General features: G+C 41.8%; 1 protein-coding gene across 1 annotated transcript in view; it reads right to left on the bottom strand.

The window, feature by feature from the left end:
- LOC117462649 (disco-interacting protein 2 homolog C-like) overlaps window positions 1–13785 on the bottom strand; it is a 177446-nt gene extending 163661 nt beyond the window's left edge. Inside the window, exon 1 of the mRNA XM_034104914.1 lies at window positions 13569–13785. Coding sequence (XP_033960805.1) covers window positions 13569–13647 — 79 coding nt within the window. The 5' untranslated portion in view covers window positions 13648–13785. The remainder of the gene's footprint in view (window positions 1–13568) is intronic.
- Window positions 13786–14992: the final 1207 nt, after the last annotated feature.

Genomic DNA, 14992 nt, shown 5'->3' with positions numbered 1-14992 from the left:
TTCATGTCTCTTCTACATCAACATGTGTCCCCTCTTCTTCATGTCTCTTCTACATCAACATGTGTCCCCTCTTCTTCATGTCTCTTCTACATCAACATGTGTCCCCTCTTCTTCATGTCTCTTCTACATCAACATGTGTCCCCTCTTCTTCATGTCTCTGAAGCCTCAAAATATGGATAGATAATAAGCGAAAGGTTTGAAATGATACCGATGCTGCTGAAGGCAGAACAACTCATTGCAGTCCGGCGGATCTAAAGGAACCACATCCATCACTCGGAGCCTCGTTCCAACGCAGAGAATCCAATAACACTCAACTATCTAAACGGATTAAGAGCCTCATTGTCCAACGACTGTCTGTGCTGGACTTAAATCCCCAAACCCTCGCTGCTGGAGGAACCGTGCCACAAGAGTTTTGGACGAACACTTAAAAAAATATTACGTTGTGAGAAAAGACAATAAATATCATTTTGAAATACCGTCTTAATTTCTACACGTTCTACTTTTTATTGAGATCACATCACTGATTCAGAACGTCGTAAGTTAGCATATAGCATATTAATTAATACATCTATATGGTTTTAAAATCTATTGGTCACTTAAAATAAAGTCGGAGTTGAAATATGTCTATGAAGAATGAAAAGGTATCCTGTGTTTCAGGACATTTTAACAATATTAGTACTACTAAGTATTATTGATAAGAATAGCAACAATCAAACAAATCCCAATTGGTTAAAGAATAGATATATAAACTCAAAATGGAAGGATCTGCTATCCATCCATCCATCTTCTCCCGCTTATCCGTGGTCGGGTCGCGGGGGTAGCAGTTCCAGGATCTGCTAAATGAAATATATTGAAGAAGATCAAGATCAAGAAAGAGAAAGTAGAAGACGGAGCGCTGGACGTCAGATGAATCCCCAGCAGAAGGCAGCGAGGAAGTGAACGCTAACAGGACACGGTGTGGGCTCTGCAGAGTTTAGGGACTTGTTCGTGGATCAGAAATACGATCATTTTTAAGTCAATACAATAATTTCAATTAATATTGGGAGTCGAGTCGTTAGTTTGTTTAGTATCTGGCCGTGTAATAAGCGGGATAATGTGCAGCGACTTGGTCGTTATGGTCGGGCGTTCTTTTCCCCATAATGAGCACATTATCCCTGATGAGAGAATCCGGCCCATATTGAGCATAGACCCAAACTCATGTACTTACAATAAATCAGCACTCATTAGAGAGTTATTGAGGAAAAACTCAACTAATGGCCTAGCACTTGTAGAATATGGTCATTAAGGCATTAATACATGTTTTATAATGACTAATAAAGGGCCAAAATACTGCTAATATGCATGTTCATTAACAACTAGTTGATGGTGAATTTGTGTACCTTAAAATAAAGTGTTACCAAAATAACATTAAGATTGAAGAGTGTTTCAGCAACAATGGAAAAGAATTGCATAGATTTCCCCAAAAGAGTTCAGTGCTCATGTCCCTTCACCCCTCACTCTCTGAGCCCCCCCCCCACGCTCTCTCAGTTGAAGGGTCTGAAAGAGTCAGAGCGGTTTAATGATGCAATCTGCCAGAAACACCCCCCTCTCCCCCCCCCCCCAAAATCTGCCTCTCCTCTCCACGATGACATCATCCTGTGCAGCAACACGGCGGAGAACAGGCGCACGGCTGCAGTCGCTGGAAAGAAATGTTTCCAACAGCAGTTACGTTATTTCCGGCTGTCAGAGCACGGAGAAATGTTTCCATTATGACCGACTTCATGTGTTTGTAATTATAGAGGACAACGTGACGACGAAAAGAGACTCATTAAAGCTCAAATCTGTTTTTAAAGCATTTTCTTGAATGAACACGATGTGTTTGTGCTGTATGCTTGTGTATGTTAACGTCTTAATGCATGGATGTCTCAATGTATTAGTACTTTGGCTTTTTTTGTTTTGTTTGACTGCTTTTTGGTGTGATATGAGGCTATACCAATCACATTGAATTCAGCTTTTACGTTGTTAGGTGAAATGCACTCATAAGTCATTTCGAACGTCTTTTGTTGATATGTTTGGTTGTTAGCCCATGTTGTGAACAACTGGAGGTCATAGAAGACCCACATTATATTACATTTCATGTCTAGAGAGACCTTAACATCTAGTTTTCCTGAAAGAAAGTGGACAAATGTGTTCAAATGTCTTAGAGAAAAAGTCAATATATTTCAAGAATAAGAATAATTGTCAGTGTGTTGAAGAAACCCAGAACTAGGCAGGCTGGGTAACTCGCAAACAAAAAAGAAAAGTCAATAAAGTTTATTTGTGTCAATAATGGGGGTTAGGGGTGTGAAAAAAAAAAGACTTGGACAATAAGGCCTTTATAAATTGGAGATTTTTGCTGATGCATGCATTCAATACTGTTACTCGATAATAAGACACACTTTCGTCTTAGCACGATACTTTCAGCACACCGCCATCTTCGGATAACACATACAACACGTGACTCCAACGTAACACTTGACCACATCTGGTAACACTTCCGGTTCTTCACAATAACAGTGAACACATTCAACAGAAACAGAAATAGTGCATGTAAGTTAACAAATACCCCTAAAAACCAAGCACGCATGAAGGACTCGATGCAGTATTAGCGTGGAGTCCTTTAGTCCTCAGCAGTGTGTTAGCGGACAGCGCGAGAGGACAGATGGTTGTTACAGGGTTTAGATGTTGGTGTTGTGAAGAGAGTGGACGGTCAGTCTCTCAGGATTAACCCGCTCAGCCTGAGCTCATCAGATCTGAACAACACCGATTCTCCTTCAGCACAAACACACACGACTCCTGACACACACACACGACTCTCCTTCAGCACAAACACAAACACACACACACACACGACTCTCCTTCAGCACAAACACAAACACACACACGACTCTCCTTCAGCACAAACACACGACTCCTTCAGCACAAACACACACGACTCTCCTTCAACACACACACACACACACACACACACACACACACACACACACACACACACACACACACACACACACACACACACACACACACACACACACACACACACACACACACACACACACACACACACACACACACACACACACACACACACACACACACACACACACACACACGAATCAACTACGGCTTATTCCTGCACACAAGACTCACAAACGATAATCTAACCGTTTGTATTGATTCTGAATCCTTTTCAAACTTTTTTACACTTTCCTGGGAGAAAAAGGTTCCAATTTCTGATTGGCTGGGCGAATTGCAAACCACGCCCCGTAAAACTCGGAAAAGTTTTGTGAAGCCGCCATTGCATTTGCTGGCATTAGCATTATTAGCATTAGCATTATTAGCATTATTAGCATTATTAGCATTAGCATTATTAGCATTATTAGCATTAGCATTATTAGCATTATTAGCATTAGCAGAAGAAGAAGTGACGTCAGCGGCTTCATTTGCCTAATCCTCCCTCAGGAACTTATTCCGGTGTGAACGCGATCGGCTCTTAGCTCCATGGGGGAACTAAGAGCTGGGAACTAAGTGCTGGGAACTAAGTGCGGCAAAGTACTTGGTGTGAACGCGGCTAAGGAAACCATTTTGGTTATTTTGGACAACAAGCAGACCAAATGGTGGTTCAAGGAAACAAAGTTGAGAGTCAATGGAAAGAATACTAGTTGGTGTTGTTTGATAGCCTCTCCCCCTGTGGCAGAACTGAACCAAAGATATCGAAGACATGACATTTTACCCAGAAAAAGCAACCCTTACTATTACACAAAGCCAACCAACCAGCTGCCAACAAATAAATAGGCGTAAAAACACTCACGAAAAGCCGCTCTCACAAACCCCACAGCGGGAGAAATGAACACTCGGCTCATTAGTCGTCGACTCTGCAGGAAAACACATCTTGGTTTTTATGATCGGCGTCCGCCCGCTAAAGCCAATTAAGTGATTGAGGAGCTTTTAGCATTACGAGCTGACGAGTGTAAAACAGGCTCTGAAACGACGTGACATTGATCGGACTGACATGAGGGCGGGCGGGGGGTGGGGGTGAATGAAAACGCTGATTGGGGGTCTTCTGATTGCTCTCATGGCAGATGGAGCCTTGCAGCCAGGATCAGAGGATACTGAGCACGCAGTAATGCCATCTCCACTCAGATCAGGGGGACAAACTGAGTCCGAGACGTTTTGAGATGTTAAGTGCTTTCGTCAAGTTGAGGAAGAGATGCGAGAAACAGAGACGAGCTTTTGTTCTGGTGAGGATTCAAGGAGTGGAGTTTACACATCTGAACGATAAGAGAGGCCGAACACAGCTGGAAGTCCAACGTATCTCTGGTTCTTTCCACGCAGCTCGGGAGAGATGCACTTTAAACATGTAAAGTCAACGTTACTTCAGTCAGTTGGAAGTTCCCTTTAGCCCTGGCTGCATCCGATATGATATTTCACAGCATTTCCAAACCGACCGAGTCTTTAGGCATTACATAAAGTAGTATTTTAAATCGTTTACCACACAGAATACTGTAGGCTTACAAATCTCCTTATCGCTTATAAGTAGGCACCTTTAAGATGCATAAACATGTGAATAATAATAAAACCGACATATAGGAAGTTCAGTTGCTGGTAAAACTGAACCTCCATAAACCCTCAACAAAGTAACATATTGCTTATAACATTCTTAAGAGTGGATTTTAAGAGTAACACACCGCTTCACTACAGTGGCGTTGGATGCAGAAGGAAAGCACATTGTTTACCGTCTGCTGCTCACGGGCGTTTATCAATAGTTTGAAAATGATTCAGAAATCTACTTTAATTAGATGCTAATTGTTGTCGGATTAAACCAAATGGACGTCTGATCTTAAAACAGATAAGACGGTGAATCCTCATAAAGTCAGTTTCTTTAATGAGCGCTTGCTCCTCTCTCTCGTTGTCAGTGGAGACGGGACGGCGTCTCTCTGCGGAGAGAAGTCCACCTGAACAAACGTCTTTTCGCCCGCTGACATTTCCACCCTCACATTTGTCTTCCTGCGAGCATGCATGGTCCTTGTTCATATAAACAAATAATATATATTCTCAGCTTTTAAGATAATTAATGCAGTTAAGATTGTGTTTGCACCGGACGAGCCGACCAGGATAATCCCAGGACAATAGGGACTAACGACTTTAGCATTTCATCTCCATTGTTTTCCAGATTCATCGATTGAGCACTCGGTAAAAATGTGCATTCAAGTTTGTCTGATTCCAATTGTGTCCAAACGACAAAGACTTTGAGATGGTAACAAATAAAAAGGAATTAAACCTTGAAATCTCGTTTTCATGGGAAGAAGAAGGACGAACAACAACAACAACAACAACAACAGAGGGAAGAAGAGGGAGAAGAACAAGAGGAAGACCAACAACAACAACACGAAGAACAACAAGAACAACAAGAAAAAGAACAACATCAACAGTGGGGAGAAGAGGACGAAGAACAGGGAGAACAACAACAACAAAAAGGAAAATTAGTAGAAGAACAACAAGAGGAAAAATAGCAAGAACAAGAAGAAGAAAAGGTAGAACAACAAGAACGACAACAAAGGAAGAACAGGAAGAATAAGAAGCACAACAACAACAAGAAAAGGGAAACAAGTAGAAGAAGAACAACAAGAGGAAGAACAGCAACAACATCAACAGAGGGAAGAAGAGTAGGAAGAAGAGGACCTAAAGGAAAACAAGAACAATTAGACGAACAAGAAAAGGTACAACAACAACAACAACAACAACAAGACGACCCCACTCAGGGACGAGGAAAGGGGCAGCAGATGATGTTTCCTCCAGCTGAACAACGTGTCTGTGATGAAGCAGCGTCGGCGCTTCTGTCCGTTTTGTTTTTCTTCCTCCCGTGGAAACGCGCACACGTTGAGAGTTTACGAGCCTGTGGGCTTTTAGAACCACGGTTTCAAAAGACGGCGTGTGAAAGGAAGCGTGCGTGCCCAGAGGAAGGACTCCGCTGTGTGTGTTCAGACGCTGATGTCGGCTCTCTGGACCTGAAGTGCTGAAAGTGTTTTTAACAAAAGCCCCGTCGGCGATAGAGAGACCAGTTCTGCAGAGAGCCACGTGAGGACATCGCTCAGAGGACATCGCTCCGGCTAAACGAGAAGTATGGCTGTCTGGCCCTGCTGTGTTGAAGCCTCTCTCCGTCCCCACTGTCTCCCAGGAAGAGAACCTCTTTATGGAAATGCTGTAGCGCTGAGTCGGACGTTAAGACAGAAAGAAGAGACGGGAACTCGCTGACCCTCAACATGTGTTCCTTCTGCAGGAGATCGGCCCGTAAACACTGAAGGGCTTTAGGAGCCGGTCGACAACATGACTGTACGACCTCAGACAACTGTTGACCTCCGTTAGTTTGAGTCCGAGTCAAAGATATTCACACATATTAAGTAGAGCTGCTCGATTATGGCAAAAATCATAATCTCGATCATTTGGGTCAATAATTGTAATTGCGATTATTAAATGCGATTATTCATTGACTTTGAAAACGTCCATTTATTGGAGAAAAACATGTTGACAGTTGATTACCTGAACAACTGAACAACTGAAAAACAAACAACAATACAACATTTTTTTAAAAATAATAATAAAAAAATAATCGTTTTATTTCGATTACGTTGTTTTCGTAATCGTTGAAAGCCATAATCGTAATTAAAATACGATTAATTGAGCAGCCCTTTCCTGTTATTTTTAATATTGGCAAAATGATGTTCCCTTAGCAACCAACTGCTGTCAAACAAACGTAAAGCACGTTGTTGTTTTTTGTTTTTATTCTTACCCAAAACACGTAACCTGTTTCAATGACAACCTTCTATCTATGTTTATATATATATGTATAAAAAAATACAAAAACGTGATATTTATTTATCAAACTTTGAAGGATTTCAAAGACCTACTGTATGGAAACATCTCTCTATTGGCCAGCGCTCCAACACATTATACGATATCTCTAAGAGGTCGACCAATCACAACAGAGCCGACCAGCTAACCAATCAGAGCGGACTGGGCTCTGGTTTCAGACAGAGGGTGAAAAGAGGTGCTGCAGCAGTATGAGAACAATAAAGAGCTTTTTGAACCTTAAAGCCTGGAGACAGGAAGAACTTCAGTCTAGTCGTCCAAAGAGAAACTCAGAAACATTTCCACGTCCTGCTCTGAGTCGGAGGCAATCAAAGAGTATTCATTCACAGTGTCACTGATAAGGTGTGTGTGTGTGTGTGTGTGTGTGTGTGTGTGTGTGTGTGTGTGTGTGTGTGTGTGTGTGTGGTGTGTGTGTGTGTGTGTGTGTGTTGTGTGTGTGTGTGTGTGTGTGTGTGTGTGTGTGTGTGTGTGTTGTGTGTGTGTGTGTGTGTGTGTGTGTGTGGTGTGTGTGTGTGTGTGTGTGTGTGTGTGTGTTGTGTGTGTGTGTGTGTGTGTGTGTGTGTGTGTGTGTGGTGTGTGTGTGTGTGTGTGTGTGTGTGTGTGTGTGTGTGTGTGTGTGTGTGTGTGTGTGTGTGTGTGTGTGTGTGTGTGTGTGTTAAGATACTACTTATATAATCTCTTGCATGCTCGCGTCCAAAGGTCAGACCCGCCCGGCAACCAATAAAACCCTTTGTAAACGTGACATCACTTGTTGCCGTGGCGCCCACCTGTCGCATGTCAAGATGAAACCTGTCCCTAAACTGCTTTTGTTGGACGATATATTATTATTATTTGAAATAAGCCACATTATTGTCATCTTAAAGAGCAAGTCACACAACAAATGAGTTCTGAAGAACAGGCGTTGCAGTGTGAAGACGATGGCAACATATATCCTTTTGAATAAAGCATGAAAGAAGAAGAAGGCAGAACCAAAACAATGATAGACGTTACTTTTGGGCTCTTATAGGAACACAACACTCCTCTCTCAAACCCAAACTGCAGCTCGAGATGTTTGTTGGCGTTAAAATGAACCAAGTCATTTCCATGTATCGTACGATAGGTCAAACACGTTTCATGATATAATGACATAGTAATATAATAGTCCAAGTATCCCAAAGAAATCCATGTTTAAGAATATTCAGACGGTGGAATAGCAATGGGAAAGTAGTATTAAATAATATCCTTAATAAAACGGACTTCTGAAAGATGGAATGAACATGTTTAATAATGAATGAGAAATGGTATTTTATGACCCTTGTTTTGACCAAAAGTGTTCAGTAACAACGTTAAATATAAGCAACCCTTTTGCGGTCGGTTCAAACCCAGAATATGATAATTAAAAATAACCCATATTAACACATATCGTATAACAAATCCAGCCTAATAACTAGTCTCATTCCTGCAGCATCACCTGAACCAGCAGGGGATGGACCGCAGAGGAAACGTGTTGAATAATTAATAAACGATGTTATTTTTACCATGCAATATGTCTACCGTCTCTCCAAGAGGCCGTTTGTCCCTTCATTGTGTGATTACTATCATTGAGTTCACTTCAGACCATGAGCGTATTGTTCTTCCTTTCTCTGATGGCAGATTTCATGTATTTACGCAACACTTCACTCGCAGGCAGCAGAGACGTTTCTGGAGACGTCATGTGTTGTATTGCAGCCCGCTGCGTGTAATGGATGCAGTGAAATGTCAGCGTGTGGATGCTTTCGGTTTGGCCTTTCGTTAACCGCAGAGGTCCCGGGTTCAGCTCGGTCTGCTCGAGAGGAAAGGGATATCTCTGTTGGCGCTTCGCTCACGAGGAAAATGAAGAATGAATCACTCGGCTTCTGAAGGCGTCTGAAGTATGGGGTCAGTATTTACAGTTTGAAGGTCGTTCTGATTTCTCTAGGCAACAAAAGACACGAAAAGCGTAAAAGAAAACTCGCAGCTGAAGAGATGAAACCCTCGAGATCAAATGCTCACGAGTTCCTGCTTTTCCAATTTCATCATTTGCAGCTTTTCTCCGTTTTTAAATCGTTGTAAAAAGGGAATCTCTTTTGGTTCTTGACAGCTGGTTGGAAAGGTACAGCTTTACAGAGATCGCTTGTTAATTATTAAAGACCGTAAATCTCTTCGCTCACGAGGAAATGAAAAATGAATCAGTGTTTCTGAAGGGACGAAGACATCTGAAGTAAGGGGACAGACAGTATTTACAGTTTGAAGGTCTTTCTGATGTCTCCAGGCAACAAAAGACAAGGAAAAAACCTCACACCTGAAGAGATGAAACCCTCGAGATCAAATGCTCACGAGTTCCTGCTTTTCCAATTTGATCATTTGCAGTAGGGCTGCACGATTTGGGGAAATAATCTAATTGCGATTTTTATGACAAATATTGCGATTGCGATATTTGTTTTTAAGCGACCCAACGGAAGTTTATTGTAAAATGCGGCCATATCTCCGGCTAGGAAGGTCGCATCAACACGCTCCCGTCTCTAGCACCCCGCAGCCCGAGCTACGAGTGGAAGAACTAAACTTACATGAGACTTCCGTTGGGTTGCTTTAAAGTCGAGCTTCAGTTTAAGATTCTCCCTGTAATAGAAACACGTGATGGAGCGTTGCTAACCTGACTCAGATGGTTCACCAAAGCATCTGAAGCTCCACTGGAAGCCATTTGGAAAGGGCAGGCACTTACAGAAGCACTTGCCAGGTGATTGGATCAATCTGTCTATCACCTTCTATCATGGGCCACTTCTGATTGGTTAACAATGGCTGTGCATGTGGAGCACAGCACTTCTGATTGGTGTGGATGTTTGTCCACACCATTTTTTTTTTTTTCAATTGCAGGCTTTGCAATTTGATAATTGCATCATTTAAAATCGCGATTTCGATTTAAAATCGATTCATCGTTCAGCCCTAATTTGCAGCTTTTCTCAGTTTTTAATCGTTGAAAAGGTTAAACGTACGTCATAAAGCAGAGGCTAGCATTTGACCCAAAATGTTATTAAACTCAAAGCTCAAACTGATCATTAATTGTTATTTTCTGACATAGAACAAATAAGTAATTATTCAATATATGACCAGTTGTGCGACAGATTCCCCAAAATAATAGTACTTACAGGAAAGACGGCCGGCCAAAATCACCGACTGTGTGAACGTGAACATTAATAGAATATCACCTCCATCTTCAGAGCAATCTGACTGTTAGAACATTAGCTTATTTAAATATCGGCCACAACATAAGTAACCGGATCAGAGTACATTAAGTACAGTCTGCGGCATATCACTTCATAATGTATCACATCTCCTTATCTGAGTCACTGAGCCGTATCTGGCCGTGCAACACTCACAGTGTCACATACTGTATGCAGAAGGATTATTTTAAGCAACACATTAAGTTGACGAAACACTCGAGACAAATGTAATTAAAGTCAGATCGTGTTTTAGACGGGGCAGTGATATCATAAACCTGTTGATGGACGCATTCAAACACGTGTTCTGTTACCAGCTGTATTCACCTTGCAGGTGCAGCTCTGTGGCTTTTATCCTGATCAAGTGTTTAAGTCATGGATGTTTAAAGTTTAACTTCTTCATATGTCTAATATTATAGTTCACTTTTCATTCAGGAAGTATGACGCTGCGCTGTCAGTGCGCTTCTCCATGTTTGTGATTGGTCGAATGCTCCAGATACCACCCCTTTCATGTGAACGCGCACCTAACTAGATAGGACACGGCTGGCTTGAGCGATCCACTTGATAACCAGCGTCGTAGGACCGTTTAGCGAGAGCGCGTATGTTTTGGATTAGGCCAACCGGCTAACTCAAACATATCCAGGTTAGGTTGAACCAGGTTCTTCGTACAGGCCCCAGGTGGATGAAAAGTGTTTTTCATCCACCTGGTAAACTGAATTACTTGAGTTCACAAATTGCAAAAAGACAATTGGAAGATGTTGAATTGGGCTGAGGACACTTTCAATCACCATTTCACCACTTAAATGTTGATTTATACACTGGAAGATAGTGTCTATAGGCGCTTTCACACCAAGTACTTTGCCGTACTTAGTTCATCAGAACTCTTTAGTTCTCATGAACTAAAGAGTTCTGATGAACTAAGTACAGATCACGTTCACACCAGAAAAAGTCCCTGGGGGTGGATTAGGCAAATGAAGCCGCTGACGTCACTTCTTCTTCTTCTGCTTTGGGTTTACTGGCAGGCCGCAAACCACTTCACGGCGTATACTGCCACACGAAGTCCCCGGCCGGAAGTCCCCGGCCGGAAGTCCCCGGAGTTGGGGAAGGCTTCAGTCGCAGCTTCTACTGAAGCCTTCCGAGTAAATCGCCAGAACGCCGACACCTCCTCATCTCCACCGCTCCCATGGTTTATTTTGTGTTGCCATAAGTTAGTCTCTCTGCGTTTCTGCGCGGGGCTAATGCTAATCATGCTAATGCTAATAATGCTAATGTGAGCAAATAAAATGGTGGCTTCACAAAACTTTTTGGGAGTTTTACGGGGCGTGGTTTGCAATCCGCCCAGCCAATCAGAAATGGGAACCTTCTTCTCCCATGAAAGTACCTAGCAGGGACTGAAAAGGTTCTCATGGACTAAGTTCTAGTTCTGGATTTTTTTGGTGTGAATGCAAATCTTCGGAACTATACTGGGAAAAGTACTCCGGTGTGAAAGCGCCTAATAATGAAATAAAGCCATAGCTGCAGCCCTTATAACGTAAATGTAACATTGCGTAAGAGTTGTGTGCTTCTTATTGCTGCATATTCATGATTTAAGGGTCAACATGAAAGGTATCTTCTATTTACAATAGTTCTACCTCGTTGCTGCTTGATCTCATGTCACATCGGTGTACTTTTGGACGTTTTTAACCCGATTTAGAGAGTGTTGATGCGTTATCTGCAGGCCGACAGTTGGAGGAATATCCTAAGTTGTTTGTTATTCTATAAAAACAAAGCTTTAGCTTTATACCTTTCCTCTCCCCTCGTTCCCCCCCGAGCCCCCTGCAGTGGAAACATTAAAATGCAATGCAGTCAGCTGTTTAACATCCTCTGTCTTCTCTGTCTGTCTCCATACATGGCTGAGCTGTGAGGACACGCAGCTGAAACCTGACACTGAGAGCGCGTCTGCAGTAATGTGACATATCAATCTGAAGAGGAGGAAGAGGAGGAGGAGGAAGAGGGGCTAATGAGAAAATCAATACCGAGGCTGCCTTTCACACATCTTGCAAAAAACAATATAAGACTCTGCAATGAAATGGGAATCGTGCACGGTGTCATCGTGTGAACATCGTGCCAACAGCTGCACGAGCATAATGTAAGGGTTTTTCAACGTCCAGACAGCAGCAGCAGCAGCAGAAGAAGAAGAAGAAGAAGAAGAAGAAGAAGAAGAAGAAGAAGAAGAAGAAGAAGAAGAAGAAGAAGAAGAAGACATCTCTACAGCAGTCCTGTGATATTCCCCCTGAGAGCTTCGATGCTCAGTGGAGACTTTGAAGTGTACTTGATGCTTTGATGGAAGTATTAGTGCAATAATCAACAAACATGTATACTCTAAGAGCTAATATGTATCTGTTTTCATTGTCAACTGAATATGTTGGGCGTGTAAGCAGAAAGAGGGATTAACAGATTAAATTGGGCCCAGGATATTTTCAGTAGGCATTGTTTTAGCACGTTACGTTGAGTGTAAATCCATTGAGACTTCCATGACGCTGTACAAGGTGAAGAGTGTACTATAGTATAATACAATAATCAGACTTTCTTTTTATCACAGTAAACTGAATACGTCTGCTTTGCCACGTGCAAAAACACAATACTTTGGGCTCTAGAAACTTTCAGATGGCAGTATTTTGATGTTGAGCACCTGTAATTTAATAATGACATGAAGCCAAGTGTGCAGCCTTTGATACCATGAATGTGATGGTCCTGGTGCTACTGCTAGGTTCCCATCTCCTAGTCTCTTTGTTATCATTGCAAACTCCATATCCTGGGTCTGCAGTTTGCAACAACATAATTTGAAGCCGTCTGTTGACACTTTTTGATGCCATTATTTACACTCAAAACATTGTTAAGATAGTCATGGTCACAAAATGCAATGGCTGCAGCCCCCATAAAGTCAGTTTAACATGTGTGTCATTTCACTCGGTGCGTACTGCGTAGTAATGACTTCTGATGTAATGGTTCTACCCATGTGCCAGAAATAGTGATTTTAAGACATGTCGGTGTACTTCTTGACATTTGTAACCTCCATTTAGACAATGTTGATGCTTTATCTGCAGGCCTACTTACGTGAACAGTTTGAATGCTTTATTTCTAGATATACTGAGGAATACCATAAGAAAACCACAGTTTTACAAAGCATGCCACTTTTTGACATCTTTAACCTCCATTTGGACAGTGTGTATGCTTTATGTCTAGGTCTACTGAGGAATACCATAAGAAAACCACAGTTCTTCCAAAACACCCCCCCCCCCCCCCCCCCTCTCTCATCATGACTGTAACACATGTGGACTTGAACTTGTGACATTTTGCGGCTCCACACCTTTTCCTCCACAAAAAGCTCCAGAGACACCGAGCAGCAGCGACTCAAACACCCGGTGGAGAAGCACCGGAGCCCGGGCACAGCGACCCGGAGCTCCCCGGTTAAATGTGACTCACCCTCGGATAACTCCAGCTCCAATTCGGCCAGTCTGGCCCGAACCTCCGCCGGCAGAGGAACCGGGTCCCGGTCCGCCATCCTGCAGCAACACACCGGGGTAAATCTCCCTTTTTCCCGGTGTTTATCCTGCTTTTCTGCGTGTTTTCTCTGCTAAACCTCCCCGAAATATCCACAGTGATTCAGCCTGAGTCTCTGCTCCGTGTGGCAGCAGCTGAAGGTCTGCAAACAGCTGCGTCAAACTGCGTAAAACCACGATGAAAGGTACTTCCGGTGGAATCATTAAGAAAATAAAAGTCTGAGTGGTAGGCTTTTATATATTTTTTAATCGTTGAGAACGTTTTGGTTTAAAATACTTGATTACAAGTTAAGTTAATGTATACATTAATTAATTTCACACAAGAACAATTCCTACGTTAACAAAAAAATGTAGACTTTTATTTTGTTAAATAATTTAGAAAGTTCGGTTAAAAAAAATAAAACATCTTTAAAAAATCCTTAATAGCAAGTTAAATAATGTACTAATTAATACATTTCACACAAGAAAAATCCCTGCGGTAACAAAAATAATCCGATTGGTAGGCTTTCATTTGTTTTAAACGTGGTGAAAATCCTCCTTTTTTAATTTAAAAATTAAGTTTAATTCATTAATTACAATTTAAATGAATGTTTAATTAATTTTACAGAAGAAAAATACCTACATCAACAAAAAACATGTTAGAAATGTTCAAGATTAAGATATAAATAAATAATACTTAAAGGTAAGAATGGAGAAACCAGCTCGAGTGCGCTAGAATTTGAAAGTACAGACTTCCTTACAGAGCCCTTCCTCCAACACACACGAACGCGCACATGACCAATGAGGGCACGAGATCAGTTTGTGCTGCCACGGCTTCCACAGATGACAGAATAGACAGAATGACAGAATTATTTTTTTTATGTATATATTGTCAAAGCATTTAACATGCTTTGACAATATATATTCATTGATATCGGGATGTTAAGAGCATTCCATGGAATATAACAAAAAGTGTTCCTGAAGTGAATGATCTACCCCACCTTTAAGAACTGTTTATTTGTAAAGTAGTAATGTAGGTTATCAGATCAATTGAGTGCATTACAATAAGATAAGCAGCACATTTTCATATTTAGAAAGCTGGAATAAATAACCCTATTGGTTATCAAAATGGCTGAAATGTACTTTTCTTTACATTATTTTAATTGTTGTTTAAAGGTCCCACGTCATGCTTTTCCGGTTATCACCCGCCCCCTTGTGTTATGACGGTTGTTCTGCATGTGAACGGTCTGCAGTCACAAACCCTCAAAGTGCACCCTGTAGGAGTAAAGCTCTAACAGAGAAGACCTGTCTGCTGCCCCAGAACGCCTCGTGGACATTTCTCCAACCAAAAAAAACATATCCGGTCCC

Source organism: Pseudochaenichthys georgianus, chromosome 17 (genome assembly GCF_902827115.2).
Source record: "Pseudochaenichthys georgianus chromosome 17, fPseGeo1.2, whole genome shotgun sequence".
In the NCBI taxonomy this organism is placed as follows: domain Eukaryota; kingdom Metazoa; phylum Chordata; class Actinopteri; order Perciformes; family Channichthyidae; genus Pseudochaenichthys; species Pseudochaenichthys georgianus.
Note: the sequence above shows the minus strand (reverse complement) of the source record. Positions and strands in the feature narration are given on the sequence as shown.